Source organism: Eretmochelys imbricata, chromosome 11 (genome assembly GCF_965152235.1).
Source record: "Eretmochelys imbricata isolate rEreImb1 chromosome 11, rEreImb1.hap1, whole genome shotgun sequence".
Classification (NCBI taxonomy): domain Eukaryota; kingdom Metazoa; phylum Chordata; order Testudines; family Cheloniidae; genus Eretmochelys; species Eretmochelys imbricata.
In genome coordinates, this window is record NC_135582.1 from 31,541,426 (window position 1) to 31,567,410 (window position 25,985).

At 49.0% G+C, this 25,985-nt stretch overlaps 1 protein-coding gene across 5 annotated transcripts in view; it reads right to left on the reverse strand.

The window, feature by feature from the left end:
* Positions 1 to 630: 630 nt before the first annotated feature.
* ACVR1 (activin A receptor type 1) overlaps positions 631 to 25,985 on the reverse strand; it is a 137,603-nt gene continuing 112,248 nt past the window's right edge. For all 5 annotated transcript variants that reach the window (XM_077830000.1, XM_077829996.1, XM_077829999.1 and 2 more), the window contains 2 exons: positions 3,028 to 3,158; positions 631 to 1,850 (listed from right to left, as the gene is read on the reverse strand). In XM_077830000.1, coding sequence (XP_077686126.1) covers positions 1,716 to 1,850; positions 3,028 to 3,158 — 266 coding nt within the window. In that variant the 3' untranslated portion in view covers positions 631 to 1,715. The remainder of the gene's footprint in view (positions 1,851 to 3,027; positions 3,159 to 25,985) is intronic.

Sequence of the window (25,985 nt, forward strand, 5' to 3'; positions counted from 1 at the left end):
CCACAGCACCAGGCAAGAGTGGACTTTGCACAGGTTCCCCCAGCAGTCCTTATTGGGAATCAATCAACAGCACCTGTGCACCACACAGTGCGGTTTCTGGGGGTTCCTAGCACAGTGGTTCTTTCAGGCAGGTGTCAAGGAGCCTCCGGTTGTCAGCCATCTCCCTCCCAAAGGTGTCGGTCTTCAGTAAATACACAGAACCGAATTATCTCCCCAAATCATTTGGTCAATATGAAATGATTGTGCACCAGGCATCTATAACTCTTCAGTTTGAGTGATATGGAATATTCAAATTACCACTTATATTGCTATTTATCTTGTAGTAACAACTAATAATCATGGCTTCCTTCCATCTTTGATCCTACAGATTGATATGCAGCACATATACAGAGTTGCCTTCGCCAGGCACTGAAATTCAGCAATCTCTGTTGGGTGAGACGTGGCAACTAGTTAACCGTACAGGTTCAGTACTGACTCAAAAGGGAAGAATGCCAGCATATGCCTCAGCACCTACATGTCCCATCCAAGGATTGACATGGACCTGCTCTCTTAAGCTTGCAAGATCACTGAAATATACAAGAAACTGGAAACTAGTTACTAATAGGCATTAACTAAAAACACTCATTTGACTTGAAAACATTCTATTTAATTTATACAAATAACTACTAAATAGAAAAAGTAGATTAAAAACAAAATAGCTTTTCTGGAAGAGTTTAAATGCACATTATGTAGAGCTTAGAAGAAAAAATGCATTTTCCCACAGCATTCATGACTTAAAAATCTACTGAAGTCCTACATTGCTTTCATGTTCTAGATCAGTAAGACACTAGATGCGGTGTCGTGTGGGTAGTGGCTAAATATATGTTCCACATTTGAACGGAAGTTATGTTACAGACCATACCTACAAAAGTGAAGCATTTAAAATGTGACTAACAGGTTGTAATATGATAATACAGAAAGCAATTTCTGTTTCAGATTATACTGTGTTACAAAAATGTCTGTGTAAGAAATAATGAAAGAGGCCACATAAAAATAAGCTTTAACTTTATGCACTTATTCAGTTTTTTAAAACTGGCTAGTGCATTAGTAATAAATAATTTGCAAGTTTTGTATAAATGAGAAATTCCTAATGTTCAGCATTATTGTAAACATCAGTACACATGTAAAATGCAGCTAAAATCTGACGGTTACATTTTCAGTTTATCAAATCGATTTCCTATTGTTCAGACACAGATCAATGGGGGACATAGCCAATCATTTTTGGCAAGTCACGTCTTTAAAATTAACAGTAACAGTGCAAGTAAGGAATGCAAAGAATTCCTAGTGCAATAAAGAGGAGAAGCACAGGCGATATTGCTGATTAAAATTTACCACTTCCATGTGTTTGTCCCAGGAGTGACTAGGAGACTCTCTATAAAAAGCTATTCAAAGCCATTGTTTAATGCCCTGATCTTGTTTTAGGATTTCTGTGTCTTTCTTCAGGCCACTATCTTTGCAACAGTACATCCAGCATAAGTCTCTATAGTTTGACCCTTTGTGAAATGCCCACGACAGTCACTGAGCAGGGTTCGTATGGTTCCATTGTTTCCCAAATGAATGGCTAGATAAGAATGTCTGCCTCTAAGAAGCCATTCCGGACCAGTCCTAGACCTCTTCAGGCCAGAATATTTCTGAACTGGACAAAAGCCTTCCATCTTGACAGCACCACAAGAACATCAACAGTCAGCTTTCAGTTTATCTAAGGAATTATCAATTTTGGTCAAAGTCTTTTTGATACGCAGAGCTGTTAGTCTTGCCGATGGATTGTGATACCAGCATTCTTTCATCAGCTTGGCAAGAGCCGTTAGTGTCTGGAAGAGAGAGAGAGAAAAAAAAAAAAAAGACAGTTGTATATAAGCACACAGATCATAAGCTCACTGAAGTTTCATTGGCCTTACTGCCTTCTTAATACTCCAATCTTTACAAAAAAATTTACAACTTGGTTTACGCATACCAAAAATTGATTTCATCCCTTCAAATTTCTGCAGGGTTTTTTTTTCCCCCCCGTTTCATTTGTTGAATAAATTGAAACAGTATTTAAAGGGGATGGGGGTGTCAAGAAGATGCCCTGACCAGTGCAATTTAAAAGGGTACGGTCAGATAAAAATTATATTTGAATGTTCAAAAAGAACACAGTTTTACTAAATAGTGTAAATAGTATCACTAAATTTGTAAATAATGCAACAAAAAGTAAGTTTTCTATAACAAACATAGAAAGCACTGAAAGATTACTTGCATTTTCCATTTGTAATTTTAAAATATCTAGGGCAGTTTGTATATCTGGGAAACAGAGCTGTCTAACGTGGCAGCACAGTACAAGTAATATATAGCTGATGTTTATTTTATTTGTCCATGGCCAACAATGTGACTCAAATATACATAAAACACTGCAGAGATTAAACCATAATTCCATATATTCAGAAACAGACAACAAACCAGTTACTCAAGTGCTGACAGGATATTTGAGGGCACAATTACATTGATTTTGGTGAAGAAAAATCAAGATTTTCTCTCTTACTACTTTAGTCTGACCTGTTAAAAATATTTATTGATATGGCCCCTTATTTTGGGGGAGAGGAGAAAAGTCAAAGTTTTGACATAAATCTGCATATTTATGATCCTCATGTCCTTACATAGGTTACTTCAACACCCACATGATTTTCTACTGAAGAGCAAGAATAAGACGCACACAGTGGGTGTGGCTATTTTAAAATCAGTCTGGATTTATATCAGAGATTAGATTGTTTCAATTTACCTGGTGAGAACTTGTTCGCTGTGGTTTTTCCTTTAACATACAGTCAGGAATCAGCGCACATTTGGCCATCTATGTTTGCAAGCAATTATCTTAGCAATAAACAACATACAGACCATTTCAACTAAAAACAAAATATTAACAGCTGAAAACAGTTTACACTAAAAGATTATTGCAAAAGGAGCAAAAGGTATGAGCTGACATTTCAAGACATGACCTCTGATTTCCATACTTACTGGGTCTGAGAACCATCTGTTGGGAACGTTTGGCCTTTGCTGATCCACACAGACCACTTTTCTCATATCTTCAAAACTAGGGTCATTTGGAACCACATCATAGAATGGAGGTTTATAGTCTTCTACAATACCTAAAACAGACATAGATTACATTACTGTGCTGCTGGGTTTTAGTGACTTCATCAGTAAGACATTTCTGCACTGAGGCCGTGGTTATATGATTTAATAATCACAATAAAGTAGTTCTCTTTCTTAAAGACCTATTGTAAAGCAGGTGTCATATGATATCAAAAGGCTAAGTGAGTGGGGAGCATAAGCTCAATTTCAAAATGTTAGAAGCCTCAAAATTTGCTTGACAGTACTTAAATAAAATCTCTGAACTTAGGCATATGCTGCGCATGAGTACCCACATGTGGAATATGCACAGGGTGTCAAAGAAGAATCAGAACTGGCAAAAACCATGAGAGGGAAGGTAGGTGAGGTAACATTTTTTTATCGGACCATTTTCTGTTAGTTACAGAGAGTATGTCTACAGAACAACTAGATGCTTGCAGTTGGCCCCTGCCAGCCAACTTGTGCTTGCAGAGCCAGAGTCAGCTGGCACAGGCCAGCTATAGGTTTTTCTCTGCAGTGTAAACGTACACACAGACAAGATACAGAGCTGTTCTTCAAGTCTGGAAAAGAGAATCAGAGTGTCACAGCTAGATACAAGGTGGAACAGATTGTTAAGCATAAGGATTTAACACATGTTTCAAGAAACTATGCAAAAACCAAGTGGACAAGCTCTGAAAAGATAAAAAAAGCCCCACTAACTGATATATTGGGCTTTAAAACAAATACAGAGCATGCTCTGACACAACAGCACCAGGGGAATGACCAAGACAGATAGAAAAAAAGTAACAGAAAAAAACTAGCTTTATAAAAAGGACTAAGAAACAGCGTGGCATAGACTGGAATAGCTGGAGAACCAAAGCAGGAAGCACAGAAGTCCATTGAGGTTTGTGTGTGACAAGGTATGGAAAACAAGAAAAAGTTCAACGGGCTTTGACACAGAAAATCCTGAAACCACTTTATATATTGAAGCAACTTGGTTTACTTCATAAGCCACTCTGATAGGTTCATTCAATTTTACATGAGTAAAATCTTGTTTATCCCTCTTTAAGTAAGCTACTTTACAACATGATTAATGTAACCGTATGACTGAACTACAGATAAATGTGTAAGATACAATAGATGGCAGAGATGGAAAAGGAAACAGCCTATTTTAACTAAACTTAATTGCAAAATTAACTTTGATATGCATACAGAAGAGCAGATTCCATTACATGCAATGTAAAGTAATATTAACCTACATTTTCAGACGTTAGTAGTGATTTGGGGCACTTCATATAGTCACCCTGAGAAGGATCTGATTTTCAGAAGTGCTGAGCACCATCTTATAGGAGTTTTTTTAGCACAATATTTATATTCTCCCCCATTCCCCACATCCTCTAGTCTGTCGCTCCAGAACAAGGCTTAGTCTAGAGTAGTTAGTGGAGACATCCCTATGTTTCCTCTCAAGAGTCCCTATTTCTATACTTCAACTGTTGACAAGTGTGAAGTGTAAAACTAGCATTTCATCAGAGTTAAAATGAACAAGAGGGAGAAGTTTTATAACATCTCAATGCAGAAATACCAAGCTAAGGCACACATTAGGGCCTACCTTTGGGAAAAAAGGGAGGGGAATTGCATCTATATTTGAAGTTTGATCTAAATTTCAGCTTCATTTCCAAACCTCATTAGGATGTTAATAGAAACTTTCCTCTATCATCTCAAACACACCATGGATTTATTTTAAGTTACTATTTTCATTTGGTCTGGTATATATTGTTGAGTATAATAAATTGCCTAATTACTTTTAATTGTCATAGTTGACTATATTAAATCTAGAAGGAACCAGATCTGGCCTTTATTCTAACAGTTAAGTCAAAAATATTTTAAACAACCATGCCAAACTTCATGGATCCTATGGGATCACTGTTGGCTCCACAATAACTGTGAGACTATGTCAACAAGCCACCGTAACCTCTAGTCCGCATTATCGTAACAGAGCTGTTACTGTGAACTATGATATCCCTCTCTTCCTCACTTGCAAGAGAAGAAAACAACCCTAAACCCATGCCAGTTACCAAACAGTTTAAGTATCCCTTTAATAACTTAGAAAATACTTCAATGCTCCCATATAGAAGCCAGCTTTTCAATAATTGAATTAATGATAAGCTTGCATCCAAGATGGTATTTTTCACCTGATCACTCATTTCTACAATGTCACCTTGTCATACATGTATGTTGTGATAAAGTTCCTGCTCTACCTTGGTGTGTCTTGCACTTATTGGCAGATCTGCTCGCCTTGGAGCTTCCTGGCAGCCCTCAGTTTGGCCGTTTTTCTGAACCCACAGTCCAGGTCGACTCCTCCTGTGTCTGACCAGGTGTTGGGAGGTTTGGGGGGAACCCGGGCCTACCCTCTACTCCGAGTTCTAGCCCAGGGCCCTGTGAAATGCAGCTGTCTAGAGTGCCTTCTGGAACAGCTGTGCGACAGCTACAACTCCCTGGGCTACTTCCCCATGGCCTCCTCCCAACACCTTCTTTATCCTCACCATAGGACCTTCCTCCTGGTGTCTGATAATGCTTGTACTCCTCAGGCCTCCAACAGTACACGTTCTCACTCTCAGCTCCTAGCGCCTCCTGCTCCCAGCTCCTCACACGCACACCAGAAACTGAAGTGAGCTCCTTTTTGGAACCCAGGTGCCCTGATTAGCCTGCCTTAATTGATTCTAGCAGCTTCTTGATTGGCTGCAGGTGTTCAAATCAGCCTGTCTTAATTGTCTCCAGAAGGTTCCTCATTGTTCTGGAACCTTCCCTGCTCCCTTACCCAGGGAAAAGGGACCTCCTTAGCTTGTACTAATCTATCTGCTTTCTACTCCTCTCCTATAGCCCACTGGCCTGGGCTTTCTTACGTTTTGCCCCTGCTTCAGCTTCCCCCCACGACCATGCCAGATGCTTTTTCTTCGTTTTGTTTGGGGGGTTTTTTTGCTGTTTTTCTGCTGCCATTTGAGTGCTGCCTGCTAGTTGCCAACCCCCCCACGCCTGCCCTTGGACGCTGCTACTGCTCCGGCTGAAACCCCCAGGTCGGGGGACTGCCGACCCACTCCCTGGAGAAGGGGAGGGGAGTGGAAGCCCCCAGACCTAACCATTTTGCTGTTTGTTTGTGGACCTGTACAGGGCCAAGAAGAATCATCTTATCTCTCCGAGATTCCTGGCCTGCTGAAAACCTCGCTGTTTAAAGCTACAAAACCCGGAAGAGAAGGCAGCTGACAGAAAAACTGCCCAGGGAAGCTACGAACCATCATGGAGGGGGCCGTAAGACTGAGTAACTTTTGAACTGTACTCTCGTGTGTGGGGAGGTTTGATTGTGTCTTGACTGCGTTTGCAGGGGTGCAGGGGGTGTGGCACGGAGCTGCCCCCGATCCATCGGTGCCCCCCCGCCCCCCCAACACCACAACCGTCACAGCCCCCCCACTGTCCATCCCTGCTGGCAACTTGCCATCTGCCTCTGGATTCAGCTGCTCGCCTTGATTTCACCGTCCAGACCAGAAACAACAGCTGACCAAATGAGACTCTTTGGACAAACGCGCGTGGGTTCACATCCCCCCCGCCCCGGACTGTCCACCCCCCAGTTTGCCCCTACTACCTGACCCCAACTCCTATTTCCTCCCTCTGTCCAGTCCGACCCATTTGCCCCGCCCCCCCGCCTGCAGCCCAACAGGGAGAAGTGGTTAATCTGCTTCCCCCTCCCCACTCCTCCTTCTGGTGTCTCCCCGTCTCTCCCTGCTCACGATGGCAGGGAATGAGAGGGGTGAGGCCCCTCTAACAACCTCAGCTGCCCCTCCCCCACCTACCTCCCCGCCCAACCCCCAAACCTCTCCCCCCACCACTGCTGCCAAAACACCTGCCACCGCCCCCGCTGGGGCATCGGCAGCAGGAGGCACCGGGGCGACTACCACCGCTGCCATGCCCACGCCCCTCCAGATTCCAGGAGAAGCCCCCCAGTTGGCCAGAAAGGCCAGGGTGTGAAAAACGGAAAGGGCCCTGCTACAACCACCAGGCCCTCCATGGCAGGGGCTGCCCCCACCGCTGAGACCCCGTTGTTGACCACGGCGTCCCTCCCCGCTGGTCCCTCCCCCGGCCCCCAGGGTGTATGCCCGGGCGGCCGCAGCCCCCCCGCCTGCCGCCTCATCATCTCACCCACCCACCGCCTCCGCTATCATCAATAGCGGCCGGGGCCCCTTTCCCACCATGACCAGGAAGCACGGTATCAGTTGCCTCCTGGTGCCCACCTCACCCCACGTGGAGAGACACATGCAGGTGTTGGCGAGGGTGTTGTGGCTATTGTGGCGGCCTCCAAAATGTACGGGAAGGTAGTCTTTTCCTTAGCATCAGAAGCTGCAGCCCAGGAGGCAGTGGAGAAGGGCCTGGCGGTGGCGGGGGGTGTTCGTCCCCCTGGAGCCGCTAGAGGACCTGGACATCCGCCTAGTCCTGACCTCCGTCCCTCTTTTTCTACCCAATGCCGCCCTGTTATCCGCTCTCTCCACCCTGGGGAAACCCGTCTCTGTCATCAGCCCTCTCCCGTTGGGCTGCAAGGACCCCACCCTCAGTCACATCCTCTCGTTCCGCCAGCAAGTGCAGCTTTGTGACGGAGAGGCGCTTGAGGGGTCCTTCCTAGTCCCCTACCAGGGAGCCCGCTATCAGGTCTACTACTCCACGGGAGAGGCCCGGTGCTACCTCTGCCGATCAGCGGGGCATATCCAAAGAGACTGCCCCTTGGCCCGGCGGGGAGGGGCACCCGAAACCCCCGAGAGCCGGCAGGGCATCGGCTCCGTCGTTGCCGACGCCCCTGGCCGTCCAGCACCTGAAACCACCTCTCCTCCTGCTCGATCCACCGCTACTCCCACCCTGGCCCAAGGGACACCTCCCCTACAACGTCCAGATGAGCGAGGGAGCCCCGCCCTCGCTGCTAACAATCTGGCAGAGCCTATGGAGGAGGGTGCAGCAAAGATGCCCCAAAGGGAACCCTCCCTCCCTCATGCTGCCTCACCGTTCCCCCCCCCCCCCGAGTCCCTGAACCATCGCCTCTGCCCCCCGACACAACCCCTGCTAACCAGCCCCCAGATGATGCTATGGAGGGATGGACCCTAGTCCAGGGAAAGCGAGGCAAGGGGAAGGCTCAAGCTCCGCTCTACCCATCCGATGCGGAGGCCCCTGGAAGACCAGGAAGGGAGGCACTGACACTGAGCCTTCCAATCTGCCCACGAGTGAGATCCAGCCGCCGGTGTCGGGGACGGAAGATAAGATAGCACTGGAAGGTAGGATCCCCCCTCCACGGGAGACCCTCCCCTCTAAGACCCCTGAGGAAGCCCCTTCTGCCCGGATATCACCGAACCCCCCGCAAACCCCGAGGCAACCATCAAAGTGGGTGCCAGAGGGGAGACCCCTGGGGTAGCGGAAGGCGACCTCTCCTCCATGTATGAGGAGATCGAGGCCCTAGGTTTGACCCCGGTCACCCAGGGAGAGGATGACCTACTGCTGGCTGGCCTCGATCTGGGCAACCTCCAGTCCCCCTTTCCCCATGCTCCCTCCCCCAACCACCTTCCCGGGCAGGCACCCTACAGAAGGTAGTCCACCACCTGATGCTGTGGCTGCCAAATCCACCACAGACCCTGCGCCAAAGCATCACTGGGAGCCCCCTCCCCACCCCCTTAACCCTCGAATTTGTTCGGGAGGCGCCACCTCTCAGCTGCTTGCCTCCCGAAGCCCAGAGCCGTGCCTCTGCCCCCACCCGTCTCTGCCCAATTCACCTCCTCTTGCAATGCTATTGCCACCCCTGGAGTTATTTCTTTCCCTTTTCTTGCGGATCCCCCACAAGGAGCTGCCTTTGCATTTTCCTGCCGCGATCCATTAGGAGCTGCAATTTGCCCTCCGCCATCCCCTTCTACCCCAAGGCTTGAGATGGACCTAATAACTTTGGCCTGTCAGACGCCCTGTTGGTGGTCCGCACCCTGCCTGCCCGCCTCAGCGGACCACGAGGCTGCACCAAGAGCTCCACCAGGGAATAACGGAGAAATCGCAACCCCACCCCCCCATGAGCTGCGAAAAGCGTTGCGGGAGTTTTTAGAAGTCTCCCGTGGCTCCTGCAACAAGGTACAGCTAGCTCTCCAGTGATAGGGGGACTTTGACCAAATCCTCCAGGCCACAAGGGCCCTTATAAGGGAGGGTAGAGGGACAGGAAGGCAAGGTGCTGAGGCCTACGGGCGGGTCCGCAGCTTCCGTGATAAATTATTCACTTACGGGACGGGTCACGGATTGTTGCACGACCTGCCGGGGGCCGCGAACACCCCCGCCAACAAGGAACCCCCCCCACCCCCCAGCCCTCCCCATGACGCCTTTCATTATCGCAACTTTGAACACCAGGGGCTGTAGGATGGCTCTCCGCAGGTCCCAGGTGCTCTCTTTCCTTCGGGAGGGGGGGTACTCTGTGGTTTTCCTGCAGGAGACCCATAAGGATCCAACCACCGAGGACAGCTGGCGGCTGGAGTGGGGGGACGGGGTCTACTTTAGCCATTTCACGGTTCGACAGGCTGGAGCGGCGACCCTGTTCTCCCCCGACCTACGGCCCGAGGTGCTAGGGGTCACTGAGGCCATGCCGGGCCACCTGCTGCATCTCCGGATCTGTATTAAGGGGCTCGTGATAAACCTCATTAACATCTATGCCCCAACAACGAGCCCGAAGCGGCCGCAATTCTATCAGCGGGTGTCCGCCTTCCTCAGCACCCTAGATTCTCACGAGTGCCTAGTCCTGGGAGGGGACTTTAACACCACCCTTGAGGAGCAGGACCGCTCAGGGGCCGAGCTGAGCCCGGCCGCTGCGAACGTTCTCCGAGAAATAGTCGAACATCACTCCCTAGTGGACGTCTGGGCGTGACCACCACCCGGATGACACTTCCACGTTTACCTTTGTCCGGGTGGAGGCCCATCGGTCACACCACTCTCGGTTGGACCGTACTTATTTAGCCCGTTTCCATCTTTCACGAGCCACTCCTCCAACATTCGGCCTGCCCCATTTTCCGACCATCATCTAGCCACCATAACAGCCTCCCTCCGTACAGAGAGGCCGGGGCCGGCCTATTGGCATTTTAACAACAGCCTGTTGGAGGATGACGGCTTTGTGATGTCCTTCCGGGAGTTCTGGCTGGCCTGGCGAGAGCAGTGGCCTGCCTTTCCCTCAGCGCGGCGATGGTGGGATCTAGGGAAGGTGCGCGCCAAGCTCTTCTGCCATGACTACACCCGGGGCACCAACCGACAGAGAAATGCGGCGACAGAGCAGTTGGAAAGGGAGGTCTTACAGATGGAGAGGCGTCTGGCCACCAGCACCGAGGACCCATTCCTCTGCGGAGCATGCCAGGAGAAGCGAGAGGAGCTCCGGGCCCTCGAGGACCATCCGGGCCCTTGAGGACAAAGGCCGGAGGTGCCTTTGTTCGATCCCTCATCCGCCTCCTTCGGGAGATGGATCGCGGCTCCCGTTTCTTCTATGCCCTGGAGAAAACGAGGGGGGCCAAGAAACACGTCACCTGCCTTCTAGCAGAAGACAGCACCTCCCTCACGGATCCGGTGGAGATGTGTGGGAGGGCCCGTGACTTCTACACAAGCCTTTTCTCCCCGGATCTGACCAATCCTGGCGCTTGCAGGGTGCTCTGGGAGGAACTCCCTGCAGTCAGCGTGGGCGACCAAGACCGACTAGAGCTGCCTCTCACCCTGGCCAAGTTCTCGGAAGCCCTCCGTCGCATGCCCACCAATAAATCTCTGGCATGGACGGGCTGACCATAGAGTTCTACCGCGCATTCTGGGACATCCGTGGCCCAGACCTAGCCACTGTCTGGGCTGAGTCCTTGCAGGGAGGGATCCTCCCTCTTTTGTGCAGGCGAGCAGTGCTCGCCTTGTTGCCGAAGAAGGGGGACCTCCGTGATTTACGAAATTGGCGCCCCGTCTCGCTCCTTAGCGCGGACTACAAAATCGTAGCGAAAGCAATCTCGCTGCGGCTAGGGTCCGCGATGGTGGATGTGATCCACCCAGACCAGACCTACACTGTCCCGGGCCGCAGCATTTTTGACAATCTATTTCTAATCCGAGACCTTTTGGAACTCGGGTGTAGAAACGGTCTGTCGTTCGCCCTCCTGTCTCTTGATCAGAAGGCGGCGTTCGATAGAGTGGACCATGGGTACCTCCTGGGCACTCTGCAGGTGTTTGGATTCGGACCTCAGTCTGTGAGTTTTCTCCGGGTGCTGTATGCTTCCACAGAGTGTCTGGTGAGGCTCAACTGGATCCTGACTGAACCGGTCAGCTTCGGGCGAGGAGTAAGGCAGGGGTGCCCCCTCTCGGGCCAGCAGTATGCTCTGGCAATCGAGCCCTTCCTCTATCTCCTCCGAAGGAGGTTGACAGGGTTGGTGCTGCAGGAGCCGGAGCTGAGGCTGGTCCTGTCGGCGTCCTCGTGGTCCAGGACCCGGGCGACTTGGAGCGGGTGGAGGCTTGCCAGGCCATCTATTCGGCAGCCTCCTCCGCCTGAGTCAACTGGGTCAAGAGCTCTAGCTTGGCGGTAGGGAACTGGCGGCAGGTGAGCTCCCTCCCACCCGCGCTTCAGACCATCTGGTGGAGTGCGGGTCCGCTGCTCTACCTAGGCGTTTACCTTTCTGCCACGCACCCTTCTCCGCCGGAGAACTGGCAAAATTTAGAAGGCGGGTTGAGAGCGGCTCTGGAAATGGACGAGGCTACTCCAATGTCTCTCCCTCCGAGGGAGAGCGCTGGTGCTTAACCAACTAGTCCTGTCCATGCTCTGGTAGCGGCTCAAACACCCTGGTCCTGGCCCCGGGTTTCCTGACCAACCTCCGGGCATCAATTCTGGAGTTCTTTTGGTCAGGAATGCACTGGGCCCCTGTTGGGGTTCTTCATCTACCCCTGAAGGAAGGAGAGCAGGGCCTGAAGTGTCTGCACACTCAGGTCCGTGTCTTCCGCCTCCAGGCCCTGCAGAGGCTCCTTTATAGTGCAGGTAGTTCGACGTGCAGCATACTAGCGCACGCCTTCCTGCGCCGCTTCCAAGGGCTCCGATACGGCAGCTCTTTTATCTCTGTCCGAGAGGTTTTCCACGAGACCTCTCCGGGCTGCCGGTCTTCTACCAGGACCTCCTCCGGACCTGGAAACACTTTTCAACAACCAGGTCCGCGGCGGCCACCGTGGGAGCGGATCTCCTCGCGGAGCCCCTGCTACACAACCCCCAGCTCCGTGTGCAGGTGGCGGAGTCCCGCTCGGTGCGCCAGAGTTTGGTCCTGGCAGAAGTCACGCGAGTCAGAGACCTCCTGGACTACGACCGGGGAGACTGGCTGGATCCCCTGACGCTCGCTCGGCGCATGGGGTTCTCCAGACCTCATACCCCCCGGCGCGTACTTTAGGAGGTGAAGGCCATTTTGACGCCAGCTGCTCGGGCTTATCTCAGCCAAGCCCTGCACGAGGGCACACCCCGCCCACCCTGTACCCCAGGCCCGATGGACCTTTCAATTGGGCCCCTACCCCGTAGATCCCAACAAAACCCTCATCCCTTCACTGCGAACCGGCTGCATGAACTGCAGCCGGTCAGCTTCCAAACTGCACTAAGGAAACATCTATACACACTCACGCTTCACACCCTTCATGCCCTCACCCTGGTGTCCCGCCCCGATACAAAGTGGCGGGACCTCCTGCCACCTTTGGAGGGTGAGCAGCCCCGGTGGGCCAGCCTGTATTCCACCTTTGTCCTGAGGCCCGTCGGGAACATTATTTGGCGGCTCCTTCACGGAGCTGTGAGCATGGGTGTGTTTTTGACGCGGTTCACCCCCATCCCGGATACTTGCCCTTTTTGCAACGTGAGGGAAACCCTGGCACACGTATATTTAGAGTCTGCCAGGCTGCAGCCCCTTTTCCGGCTCCTCACAAATATTTTATTACGCTTTTGGCTGCACTTTTCCCCTCACCTTTTTATTTACACACTCCCCATCCGTGGCCCCACAAAGTCGCGGGATCTCCTGGTTAACCTTCTCCTAGCCCTAGTTAAAACAGCCATCTATAAAACCAGAGAGGAGGTTGGCCAATGAAGCGTCCTGCGACTGTAGGGCCGTTTTCCGATCCTCAGTACATTCAAGTATCCGGGCGGAGTTCCTCTGGGCGGCATCCACCGACTCCCTTAACGCCTTCGAGGAGCAGTGGGCGCTGTCCGAGGTTCTCTGCTCGGTGGCCCCATCCGGTTCCCTCCGTCTGACCCTTTGATTGAGGGGAAGAGCAAGAGACCCCAGCCCCAACCATTGCTGCTGTGGATACCATCATCACCATCACCTAGGAGGGGTCCTATCACACATGGGTGTACGTCCCCCCCCTCCCCCCCAAACTGCCCACCCTGCAGCCGTGCCCATCTTGTCGGGCACTCTCAGGAGAGGAAAATCGATGACACTGGGCGTGGCACTAGGTAACTCGAGGGGGTGGAAGACCATGAGTGTCAAGGAAGCCCCCCCGGCTCTGGGCCCAGGCTAGCCTGAACACTTCTCCCTCCTGAAGGCTGCTGTGTTATACCTTGCGTTTCCTTTTGTTTTGTTGCATAGTTTTGTTTTTTCCTTTTTGGTAATTCTTTGTAAGTGTTATGCAAATAAAAAAAAAATTTTCTGATTCAAAAAAAAAAAAAATTACTCTCCTATAGCCATCTGGCCCAACCCTGTCACAATGTATATAATGACTGTATGAAATACAATGTAATTAATTAGTTAATAGGCAGATCTTTGTAAAAAAATATGAGGCAAAGCTGCCTGGATTGTGAAAACAGGTATGGAGTCTAAATTCTCTTTCAGTTACAGTATGTCACAATTAGCATTGATGGTCAACAAGATTATAGTATTAGAAATCAGTGAGATTGAGAAGTAATAGCAATAAGAGGTGGAGTCTCAAACACCTCTCAGACAAACACCTGTCAGGAATGGTCTAGATAATACTCAGTCCTGCCGTGAGTGAAGGGGGCCGGACCAGATAACCTCTCGAGGTCCCTTCCAGTCATATGATTCTATGAAATATAAGATAAAGATTGCCGAGAGACTGTAAACCAACTAGGGAATCTATTCAAAAGCAAGAGAATGAGCTGCAGTGAGCTGATGAGGCTGTATTAGGCATAGAGTGCAGTACTGATCACCAGGCTTAAAAAAGAAATCTTCTAATAACTGATTGAGTGCTGGTGTGGCCTCGTGAGGCATCTGAACACTGCAGGTTAACTTGAGAAAAAAAAAAATCTGCTAATGTTGTGTCCTTCCTTAAACTAATCAACAACTGAAAGGGGGAATGTTAGAAAATATTGTGTCATCAAAACAGTCCTTAGCAGATAGAATAATTTACTCAGTATTATAGGAGCTGATTGTCTTTATGAAAAAGACTAAACTAGATCAACAGTTACAGAATGGATGCAAGATCTGCCATACTGATCAGAACATTAAGCCCAGCATCCTGCCAATACAAGTTCAGAGCATACACAATTGAAAATTGCTTCCTGCCACCTATGACACAAGAGCAGATTAGCTCTCCCTTAACACTTGGCACATGCTGTCAGTCATTAAACTTTGACAGTGGTTCCCAAACTGGGATGTGTGAAATGTTACAGGGGGTTCTCGGGGAAAAGTTCCCTAATGGTGGAAAGAGCTGTCCCTAGGGACTGCGGGCAGCACGGGGCCAGAAGCCCGGAGCCCCTGGACTTCCAAGAACTAAGCAGATCAAAGCAAGCATATCTATCACACTGAGGAGATTTAAACGTCAAGACTCCTTATAAGAAATGGAAAGGGAGGTGGATATTTTTTGCGGTTTTTAAAATTAAACAGGCAGCTAGTATTGTTTTTAAAATTCTTATGAAGAACAAGTTTAAGCTTTGTTGTAACATGCGTGGTTTGCCTGGACTGCTCAAGACCTGAATGCTTGTGTAGGTGGAACTCTGAGTTGGCTTCTTAAATACCTTCATGCTGTTTCATATCTGATACTCCTTGATGAAACCTAGGATCCTTGTCTTATAACAGGCTTATTCAAAGTGATACAAGCTATGAAAGTGAGATCTTGCAAGAGTGTTGCCTTTTTCATAATGTAATAAAAATACTTTAATGATAAATAATAATTAATAATAGTGTGTAATAAGCATGTCATAAAAACAAACATGTTTCCAAGCTTTTATAATTTATATTTCAGGAAAAGAGAAAATCCCTGGAAATATTCATTTTTAGGAGGGGGTTCATGAGACTTGACATCTTAGTGAAAGGGACTCACAGGTTGTGAAAGTTTGGGAACCACTGAACTAGGAGCATATCTATACGCTGAGTGTGGGATGTGATTCACACCTCTAGCTGCAGCAGTGCGAGCTGCAGGATGGGCCAGCCACCATGTACGTGCTCATCTGAGACCATAGCTACATACGCAAGATGGCTCGCTCATCTTGAAGCTCGCTCCTCCACAGTTGTACTATATTTTTAGAGCGCTAGCTCAATGAGAGCTAGCCTAAGTATGTTTCCTTGAACCAGGAATCATACTCCCAGCTTGAAGGGTAGACATACCCTACATAAGCTCTTTTACAAATCCAGCTACATCATTTGACTGACCACCTGACAGCGACTTCCACGGTTACTATGAGATAGGAATAAGAATTTCCTCCTTGATGTTTAACATTTAAAAACATAAAAATGAGAGGAATTACTTATGGCACTGGAAACAGGAGCTACTGTAATACAGACCAACATTCTACTCAGATGGGAAGTAATAGTGTATAGTAATAGTGTAATAATACTCAATAGAAACTAGTAATTTTTCAAATTTAAACACTTAATATATAATACAACACGAAGGTCTATGAACCTAAAAAATACCAACGTAACCAATTAAGCCAGGTTAGAATTAAGATGGCAAGGAAGAGTTCAGACAAAACTTCAAAGTAGAGGTTGCTTACTAGAACTCGAGGTTCTTCGAGATGTGTGGGCCCTTTATGTACTCCATACATGAGTACACATGTGCCCCATGCATCTGAGTCCAGTGATCTTAACAGCAGTGTCCATTGGCCCGCACATAAGCAGTAGTAGATCTCCTCATGCTCCCAAGCAAGGGTATAAGAAGCAGTACAGATCAATACCCTCTCAGTTCCTCTTCTTACCGCGAATCCAATCACATCTGCAGCCCTCAGAGGGAACGGAGGGTGGGTAGTGGAATACAGATAGGGATCACACATTTTGAAGACGCTCCATTTACAGTAAATAACCTCCACTTCAAGTGCTGGTCCCTATGTGTATTCCACACATAGGAGATTGGAGGTAGGTGCGAGGAATCCACCATACATGCAGCACCACAGATCCCACTGCTGCACCTGCAGCAGAGGCTTGGACTATGACACAGTGCCTAAGCAAACATATAAGACGCTCCCGGTGACAGCTCTGCATAGGGACCTCCTTCAGGGATGCCACCTGGTAGCAGCCTGCACTCTCGTAGAGTGGGTCAATATACCATCAGAAGGCAGGATGCAAACTAGTCTGTAGTATTCTATAATGCAGCCAGAAAACCACTTAGCCCTGGTCTACACTAGGACTTTAGGTTGAATTTAGCAGCATTAAATCGATGTAAACCTGCACCCGTCCACACGATGAAGCCCTTTATTTTGACTTAAAGGGCTCTTGCAATCGATTTCCTTACTCCACCCCTGACAAGTGGATTAGCGCTTAAATCGGCCTTGCCGGCTCAAATTTGGGGTACTGTGGACACAGTTCGACGGTATTGGCCTCCGGGAGCTATCCCAGAGTGCTCCATTGTGACCACTCTGGACAGCGCTCTCAACTCAGATGCACTGGCTAGGTAGACAGGAAAAGAACCGCGAACTTTTGAATCTCATTTCCTGTTTGGCCAGCGTGGCAAGCTGCAGGTGACCATGCAGAGCTCATCAGCAGAGGTGACCATGATGGAGTCCCAGAATCGCAAAAGAGCTCCAGCATGGACCGAACGGGAGGTACAGGATCTGATCACTGTTTGGGGAGAGGAATCCGTGCTATCAGAACTCCGTTCCAGTTTTCGAAATGCCAAAACCTTTGTCAAAATCTCCCAGGGTATGAAGGACAGAGGCCATAACAGGGACCCGAAGCAGTGCCGCGTGAAACTGAAGGAGCTTAGGCAAGCCTACCAGAAAACCAGAGAGGCGAACGGCCGCTCTGGGTCAGAGCCCCAAACATGCCGCTTCTATGATGAGCTGCATGCCATTTTAGGGGGTTCAGCCACCACTACCCCAGCCGTGTTGTTTGACTCCTTCAATGGAGATGGAGGCAATACGGAAGCAGGTTTTGGGGACGACGACGACGACGAGGTTGTAGATAGCTCACAGCAAGCAAGCGGAGAAACCGGTTTTCCCGACAGCCAGGGACTGTTTCTCACCCTGGACCTGGAGCCAGTACCCCCTGAACCCACCCAAGGCTGCCTCCTGGACCTAGAAGGTGGAGACGGGACCTCCGGTGAGTGTACCTTTTAAAATACCATACATGGTTTAAAAGCAAGCATGTAAAAGGATTACTTTGCCCTGGCATTCGCGGTTCTCCTGGATGTACTCCCAAAGCCTTTGCAAAAGGTTTCTGGGGAGGGCAGCCTTATTGCGTCCTTCATGGTAGGACACTTTACCACTCCAGGCCAGTAACACGTACTCGGGAATCATTGTACAACAAAGCATTGCAGTGTATGTTTGCTGGCATTCAAACAACATCCGTTCTTTATCTCTCTGTGTTATCCTCAGGAGAGTGAGATATAATTCATGGTCATCTGGTTGAAATAGAGTGCTTTTCTTCAGGGGACACTCAGAGGAGCCCGTTCCTGCTGGGCTGTTTGCCTGTGGCTAAACAGAAATGTTCCCCGCTGTTAGCCACAGGGAGGGGGGAAGGTTGAGGGGGTAGCCACGCAGTGGGGGGAGGCAAAATGCGACCTTGTAAGGAAAGCACATGTGCTATGTATGTAATGTTAACAGCAAGGTTTACCCTGAAAGAGTGTAGCCACTGTTTTATAAAATGTGTCTTTTTAAATACCGCTGTCCCTTTTTTTTTTCCTCCACCAGCTGCATGTGTTTCAATGATCACAGGATCTTCTCCTTCCCAGAGGCTAGTGAAGCTTAGAAAGAAAAAAAAAAACGCACTCGCAATGAAATGTTCTCCGAGCTCATGCTGTCCTCCCACACTGACAGAGCACAGACGAATGCGTGGAGGCAAATAATGTCAGAGTGCAGGGAAGCACAAAATGACCGGGAGGAGAGGTGGCGGGCTGAAGAGAGTAAGGGGCGGGCTGAAGAGAGGGCTGAAGCTCAAATGTGGTGGCAGCGTGATGAGAGGAGGCAGGATTCAATGCTGAGGCTGCTGGGGACCAAACCAGTATGCTCCAGTGTATGGTTGAGCTGCAGCAAAGGCAGCTGGAGCACAGACTGCCACTACAGCTCCTGTGTAACCAACTGCCCTCCTCCCCAAGTTCCATAGCCTCCACACCCAAACGCCCAAGAACTCGGTGGGGGGGCCTCCAGCCAACCAGCCACTCCACCACAGAGCATTGCCCAAAAAAGAGAAGGCTGGCATTCAATAAATTTTAAAGTTGTAAACTTTTAAAGTGCTGTGTGGCATTTTCCTTCCCTCCTCCACCACCCCTCCCGGGCTACCTTGGTAGTCATCCCCCTATTTGTGTGATGAATGAATAAAGAATGCATGAATGTGAAGCAACAATGACTTTACTGCCTCTGCAAGCGGTGACTGAAGGGAGGAGAGGAGGGTGGTTAGCTTACAGGGAAGTAGAGTGAACCAAGGGGCGGGGGGTTTCATCAAGGAGAAACAAACAGAACTTTCACACCGTAGCCTGGCCAGTCATGAAACTGGTTTTCAAAGCTTCTCTGATGCGTACCGCGCCCTCCTGTGCTCTTCTAACTGCCCTGGTGTCTGGCTGCGTGTAACCAGCAGCCAGGCGATTCGCCTCAACCTCCCACCCCACCATAAACGTCTCCCCTTTACGCTCACAGATATTATGGAGCACACAGCAAGCAGTAATAACAGTGGGAATATTGGTTTCGCTGAGGTCTAAACAAGTCAGTAAACTGCACCAGCGCGCCTTTAAACGTCCAAATGCACATTCTACCACCATTCTGCACTTGCTCAGCCTGTAGTTGAACAGCTCCTGACTATTGTCCAGGCTGCCTGTGTACGGCTTCATGAGCCATGGCATTAAGGGGTAGGCTGGGTCCCCAAGGATACATATAGGCATTTCAACATCCCCAACAGTTATTTTCTGGTCTGGGAATAAAGTCCCTTCCTGCAGCTTTTGAAACAGACCAGAGTTCCTGAAGATGCGAGCGTCATGTACCTTTCCCGGCCATCCCACGTTAATGTTGGTGAAATGTCCCTTGTGATCCACCAGAGCTTGCAGCACTATTGAAAAGTACCCCTTGCGGTTTATGTACTCGCTGGCTTGGTGCTCCGGTGCCAAGATAGGGATATGGGTTCCATCTACGGCCCCACCACACTTAGGGAATCCCATTGCAGCAAAGCCATCCACTATGACCTGCACATTTTCCAGGGTCACTACCCTTGATATCAGCAGATCTTTGATTGTGTGGGCTACTTGCATCACAGCAGCCCCCACAGTAGATTTGCCCACTCCAAATTGATTCCCAACTGACCGGTAGCTGTCTGGCGTTGCAAGCTTCCACAGAGCTATCGCCACTCGCTTCTCAACTGTGAGGGCTGCTCTCATCTTGGTATTCATGCGCTTCAGGGCAGGGGAAAGCAAGTCACAAAGTTCCATGAAAGTGCCCTTACGCATGGGAAAGTTTCGCAGCCACTGGGAATCGTCCCAGACCTGCAACACTATGCGGTCCCACCAGTCTGTGCTTGTTTCCCGAGCCCAGAATCGGCGTTCCACAGCATGAACCTGCCCCATTAGCACCATGATGCATGCATTGGCAGGGCCCATGCTTTCAGAGAAATCTGTGTCCATGTCCTGATCACTCACGTGACCACGCTGATGTTGCCTCTTCGCCCGGTATCGCTTTGCCAGGTTCTGGTGCTGCATATACTGCTGGATAATGCGTGTGGTGTTTAATGTGCTCCTAATTGCCAAAGTGAGCTGAGCGGCCTCCATGCTTGCCTTGGTATGGCGTCCGCACAGAAAAAAGGCGCAGAATGATTGTCTGCCGTTGCTCTGACGGAGGGAGGGGCGACTGACGACACGGCTTACAGGGTTGGCTTCAGGGAGCTAAAATCAACAAAGGGGGTGGCTTTACATCAAGGAGTATTTCAGGCAGGACTTCACGGAGGGTTCCAATAAGAAACGGTGCACCTAAGTTATCGTTCTTATTGGAACAAGGAGGTTAGCCTGGCCTCTGATTGATACATGGCTAGATTTACCTTGCTGCACCTTCTCTGTGAGTGACTGCAGTGTGACCTAGAGGAATGAGTCCCCTAGACGGGGGAGGAGCAAATGAGTACAAAACAAATCTGGTCTATTTCTTGTTTTGATCCACTCCATCTATCTTTTACATCTTTGGCTGGCAGCAGACGGTGCAAAAGGACTGCATGCCATCCACATCTCATGGCTGCTCGGCAGAAGATGGTACAGTACGACTGCTAGCCATCCTCATCTCTTGCCTGCCCGGCAGAAGATGGTACAATACGACTGCTAGCCATCCTCATCTCTTGCCTGCCCGGCAGAAGATGGTACAGTATGACTGCTAGCAATCCATATCGCCTGCCTGCTCACCATAAGACGGTTCAATAGGACTGACTGCAGGACTAAAGAGAATGACCTCGTCAAGTCACTCCAAATTTAGTCCCTGTGCCCATGTCTGCCCAGGCGCTCCCAGCCGACGTGGCCAGGAGCACCTCGGACACGACAAGGATGGCTACCAGTCGTATTGCACCGTCTGCTGCCAAAAGGCAATGGGTTGCTGCTACTGTGTAGCAATGCCGTACCGCGTCTGCCAGCACCCAGGAGACATAGGGTGACGGTTACTTGAGCGGGCTCCATGCTTGCCGTGGTATGGCGTCTGCACAGGTAACTCAGGAAAAAAGGCGCGAAACGATTGTCTGCCCTTGCTTTCACGGAGGGAGGGAACGGGGGCCTGACGATATGTACCCAGAACCACCCGCGACAATGTTTTAGCCCCATCAGGCATTGGGATCTCAACCCAGAATTCCAATGGGCAGCGGAGACTGCGGGAACTGTGGGATAGCTACCCACAGTGCAACGCTCCGGAAGTCGACTCTAGCCTCGGTACTGTGGAAGCACTCCGCCAAGTTAATGCACTTAATGCACTTAGAGCATTTTCTGTGGGGACACACACACTCGAATATATAAAACCGATTTCTAAAAAACCGACTTCTATAAATTCGACCTTATTCCGTAGTGTAGACATACCCTTAGAAATCCTCTGAGAGGATATAGCTTGACCATGGGATCTCTCTACTATTGTGTCAAAAAGTCTTGGAGACTGATTGTCTTACTTCTTTGCAAGTAAAAGGCCAATACACACCTGACATTGAAGGAGCAAAAGTTTCTTCTCTTTGGAAGCATGGGGGTTTTGGAAAAAGGACAGGTAACTGAATACATTGGCTAAGGTAGAATTCTGCAACAACCCTGGGTAGAAATTTAGGATGAGGGTGAAAGGATACTTTGTCCTTGTGTAAAGGGGAGGAGGGGGGGAAGAAATCTGCCACGAGTGCTCCAAGTTTGTTGATCCTCCTGGCCGAAGTGATGGCCACTAGAAATGCCACCTTCAAGGAGAAGTGAGACATGGAACATGCTGCTAAAAGTTCAAATGGAAGTCTTCTAAGCTACGACAGCTCAAGGTTCAGATCCCATAGTGATGTGGATTTAGTGACTGCCGGAAAAGGCCTTGATGAGGCCCTTCAGGAACAGTGTCATAGTTGGGTAGGTAAAACAGAGCATGCATCTACTGTGGTGGGGGTGGGGCACCACTAACAGCTGCTGGGTGGACTTGTAAGACTGATTGTGCTGTATCCAGGTGGAGAAACATTTCCATTTAGCCAGATACCCAGAGTAGGAAAGAATTGACCGGAACCTGTTATATACAGTCTGGACCGGGAATAAACAAGAACAATCTGCCTCAGATGCTCATCCAAACACTAGGCCATAAGATGGAGAAAGCCCAGGTTGGGGTGTTTGACCTGCCCCTGTCCTGTGTCAGGAGTTCTGTGAAGGTCTGGATCTTGATTGGAGGGTGGACTAACATGGTCAGAAGCTCTGGGAACCAAAACTATCTATGCCAGTAGTGTGCTAGGAGAATGAAGACATTGGCTCTGTCATGATGCATCTTTCTCAGCATCTGTAAAAGCAGGAAAATGGGAGGAAAGGCATATCTGAAACTGCTCATCCACAACAATAGGAGAGCATTGCCTTGGGAGTCATGACCTATAGCTCCCCTGGAACAATACATAGGGAATTTCTTGTTTGTTTGTGATGCAAAGAGATCCCGCATAGAGGTGTGCCCCAGCACATGAAGATGTCTGTCAGAATGGAGTTGTGGATTTCCCGACTCATGGTCCACCACAAAATGCCTGCTGAGGTTGTCTGCTAAGGAGTTGTGGATACCCAGGAGATAGGTCACCTAGATGGTGATGTTGTGACTGACGCACCAGTTCCAAAGCCTGCCTCCCTTCAGACAAAGCAGCAGAGATCTCACTCCTCCCTGTTTATGTAGACAGTGGTGATATTATCTGACATTATGTGGATGTGGAGGGTGCGAGTGAGAGGAAGGAAGGCCTTTGCATGCAAAGGTCAACTACCCGCAGCTCTAGGATGTTGATCTGTAGGCTGGCCTCCTGCGTGGTCTATATGCCCTGTGCAGTGAGACTGTTCAGTTGAGCACCCACCTCAGAAGGGATGCATCACTTATAATAGCGATGCTGGGAGTGGCAAAGGGAACCCTGTCTCTGTTTGACCACTTAGGTGAAGGAGCTGGTGATCCAGGAGTTAATGTGGTCTTTGTTAGGTGAGTAGACCAAAGTGAACCAGGCAGGCAATGCAGATAAAGCCTGAAAAAGGAGGGGGGGGGGCAGACAAGTACACGCTGCCATATGACCTAACAGTGACAGGCACATCCACGTGGTAGTCATTGGTCTGTGGGAAATCAAAGAAACTAGGTTGTGCATTGTCTAAAACCTTTCTACAGGGAGGAAGGCTCTTGCAGAAACAGAGTCCAACGTTGCCTCAATAAAGTTTGTTGTCCTTGTAGGGGATAAAGTGGACTTCTCTGTTCAAGCAGGCCCCCAGGGCTTTGAATGAGGTATTGACTAGCTGATCTGATCTCCTGTTGAGAGTGACTTACCAGGAGTCATTCACTGAGATAGGGAAAGACTGTGTGGCTCTGACTTCTCATCTGGTTTGCAACCACAGAGAAAACTTTTGCAAACATTCTGGTGCTGTCACTAGTCCAAAGGGGAGGACCCAGAATTGTAAGTGCTTCTGGTCCATGATAAGCCATAGGTGTTCACCCCTTCCACAGGAGGTTCCTATGTCAAGAGCTGAGAGCCATGAACCACATCCCTTCTTGGAGAGAGGGGATTACTGACACCAACATGACCATCCTGAATTCCGATTTCCAAACAAAGATGTTGAGTTGCCAAATATCCAGTCTCTACACACTGTCCTTTTTGGGGACTAGGAAATACAGACAATAGAACCCTCATCCTTGAGACGGAGGCGGGCGCCTCAGTGTAATGAGGAGTTTGTTTCCTGTTGAAGAATTGCCTTGAGAGTGGCTGTCTGTAAAGGCCTGTACTTTTAAGAATTTAGGTGTATTCTTATCACTTGGCTAGTTAGAGGTATAAAAGAAAGAATCAAAATCACTGTCTGCCAGTGTAAGGTCCTTCTCTTACTGTATGACAGTCTGAGGCCCTGTTCTTAGGCTAAGGCCTTTGGCTAAGCGACAGAGGCAGCCATAAGCTGGGAAGCGACCGGTCACATCCTCACATTCTAAACCAGTCACATTGAAAGAAGGTGCTACTGGGCTGTTAGGAATACAATCCTGTCCTGATAGTGCCCATCACCTCCAGAGAAAGGGAAGTGCCTAGAAGATGTAAAAGGAAATTGAGGTTGATAGTTTTCTGTCTGGTAAGAACTCACTTATCAATAGACACAGCTGGGAAACTCTTATGTCTTTATAGATGTAGTTGTGAAATCCTCACTTCTGTATTGTTTTGTCATTATAGTTCCCACTTTGCTATTGTTTATTGGCATGGTCTCTGTCTGTTCTGTGATTGTTTCTGTCTGCTGTATAATTAATTTTGCTGGGTGTAAACTAATTAAGGTGGTGGGATATAATTGGTTAGCTAATTATGTTACAATATGTTAGGATTGGTTAGTTAAATTTCAGAAGAATGATTGGTTAAGGTATAGCTAAGAATATTACTATATAAATTAGGGGCAAACAGGAAGTAAGTTGGGATTCGAAAATAAGGAAAAAGGAACTTGTATTTAAGCTTGCTGGAAGTTCACCCCAATAAACATCGAATTGTTTGCACCTTCGGACGTCGGGTATTGTTGCTCTCTGTTCATGCGAGAAGGACCAGGGAAGTGGGAGAGTGAAGGAATAAGCTCTCTAACAGGGTCAGGAAGGGTGTTTGCAGGGAGGGAAGGAGATTAACTCTATGGAGTATCCCTAATGGATGGTTATGTCTTGGAAATTATGCATCATAATTAGCTCCCAGTTGCAGGCAAAACAGTGAGACGGCCTCCAAAAAGGTGACAGAAGGGGCAGGTGACATCAGAGATGTTTTAGTCGAGACCCGCTCACCATCAAAAGTGGCTCCTAACCACAGGCTGCAGTAGTAGATGGGGATAAAAAGCAGGGCCTCTGAGTCTTCTGTCTATTACAGAAAGGCCCCACGGATTCTGACAGCAGAATGCACAAGTAGGAGGCGGAGGTGGTCTTGATTTAAAGGTCTGCCTTCTTGTTTGTCCTTCAGAGTAACAGCCGTGTTAGTCTGTATTCGCAAAAAGAAAAGGAGTACTTGTGGCACCTTAGAGACTAACCAATTTATTTGAGCATGAGCTTTCGTGGGCTACAGCTCACTTCATCGGATGCATACCGTGGAAACTGCAGCAGACTTTATATACACACAGAGAATATGAAACAATACCTCCTCCCACCCCTCTGTCCTGCTGGTAATAGCTTATCTAAAGTGATCATCAAGTTGGGCCATTTCCAGCACAAATCCAGGTTTTCTCACCCTCCACCCCCCCACACACAAATTCACTCTGTGTGTGTGTGGGGGGGGGGGGGTAGGAGGGTGAGAAAACCTGGATTTGTGCTGGAAATGGCCCAACTTGATGATCACTTTAGATAAGCTATTACCAGCAGGACAGTGGGGTGGGAGGAGGTATTGTTTCATATTCTCTGTGTGTATATAAAATCTGCTGCAGTTTCCATGGTATGCATCCGATGAAGTAGCTGTAGCTCACGAAAGTTCATGCTCAAATAAATTGGTTAGTCTCTAAGGTGCCACAAGTACTCCTTTTCTTTTTGTTTGTCCTTGAGACCCATGTGCAGATCCCCAGGGAGCAGAGGGAAGACCCTGAGCTGAGTCCTTTAACAAGTGGAGAGTCTCATCAATCTTCTCGTTAAAGAGGCTGGACTCAAAGGGAAAATCTTGGATAGTATTCTCCACCTCCCTGGGGAAGCCAGAGGATTGCAACCATGAATCCCTCCTCATCACAATACCAGTGGCTAAGCTTCTGGATGCTACATCTGCTGCAGCCTGAAGAACTGTTTTTGCCACCAGCTTGCCCTCCTCCAGAAGGGAGAAAAACTT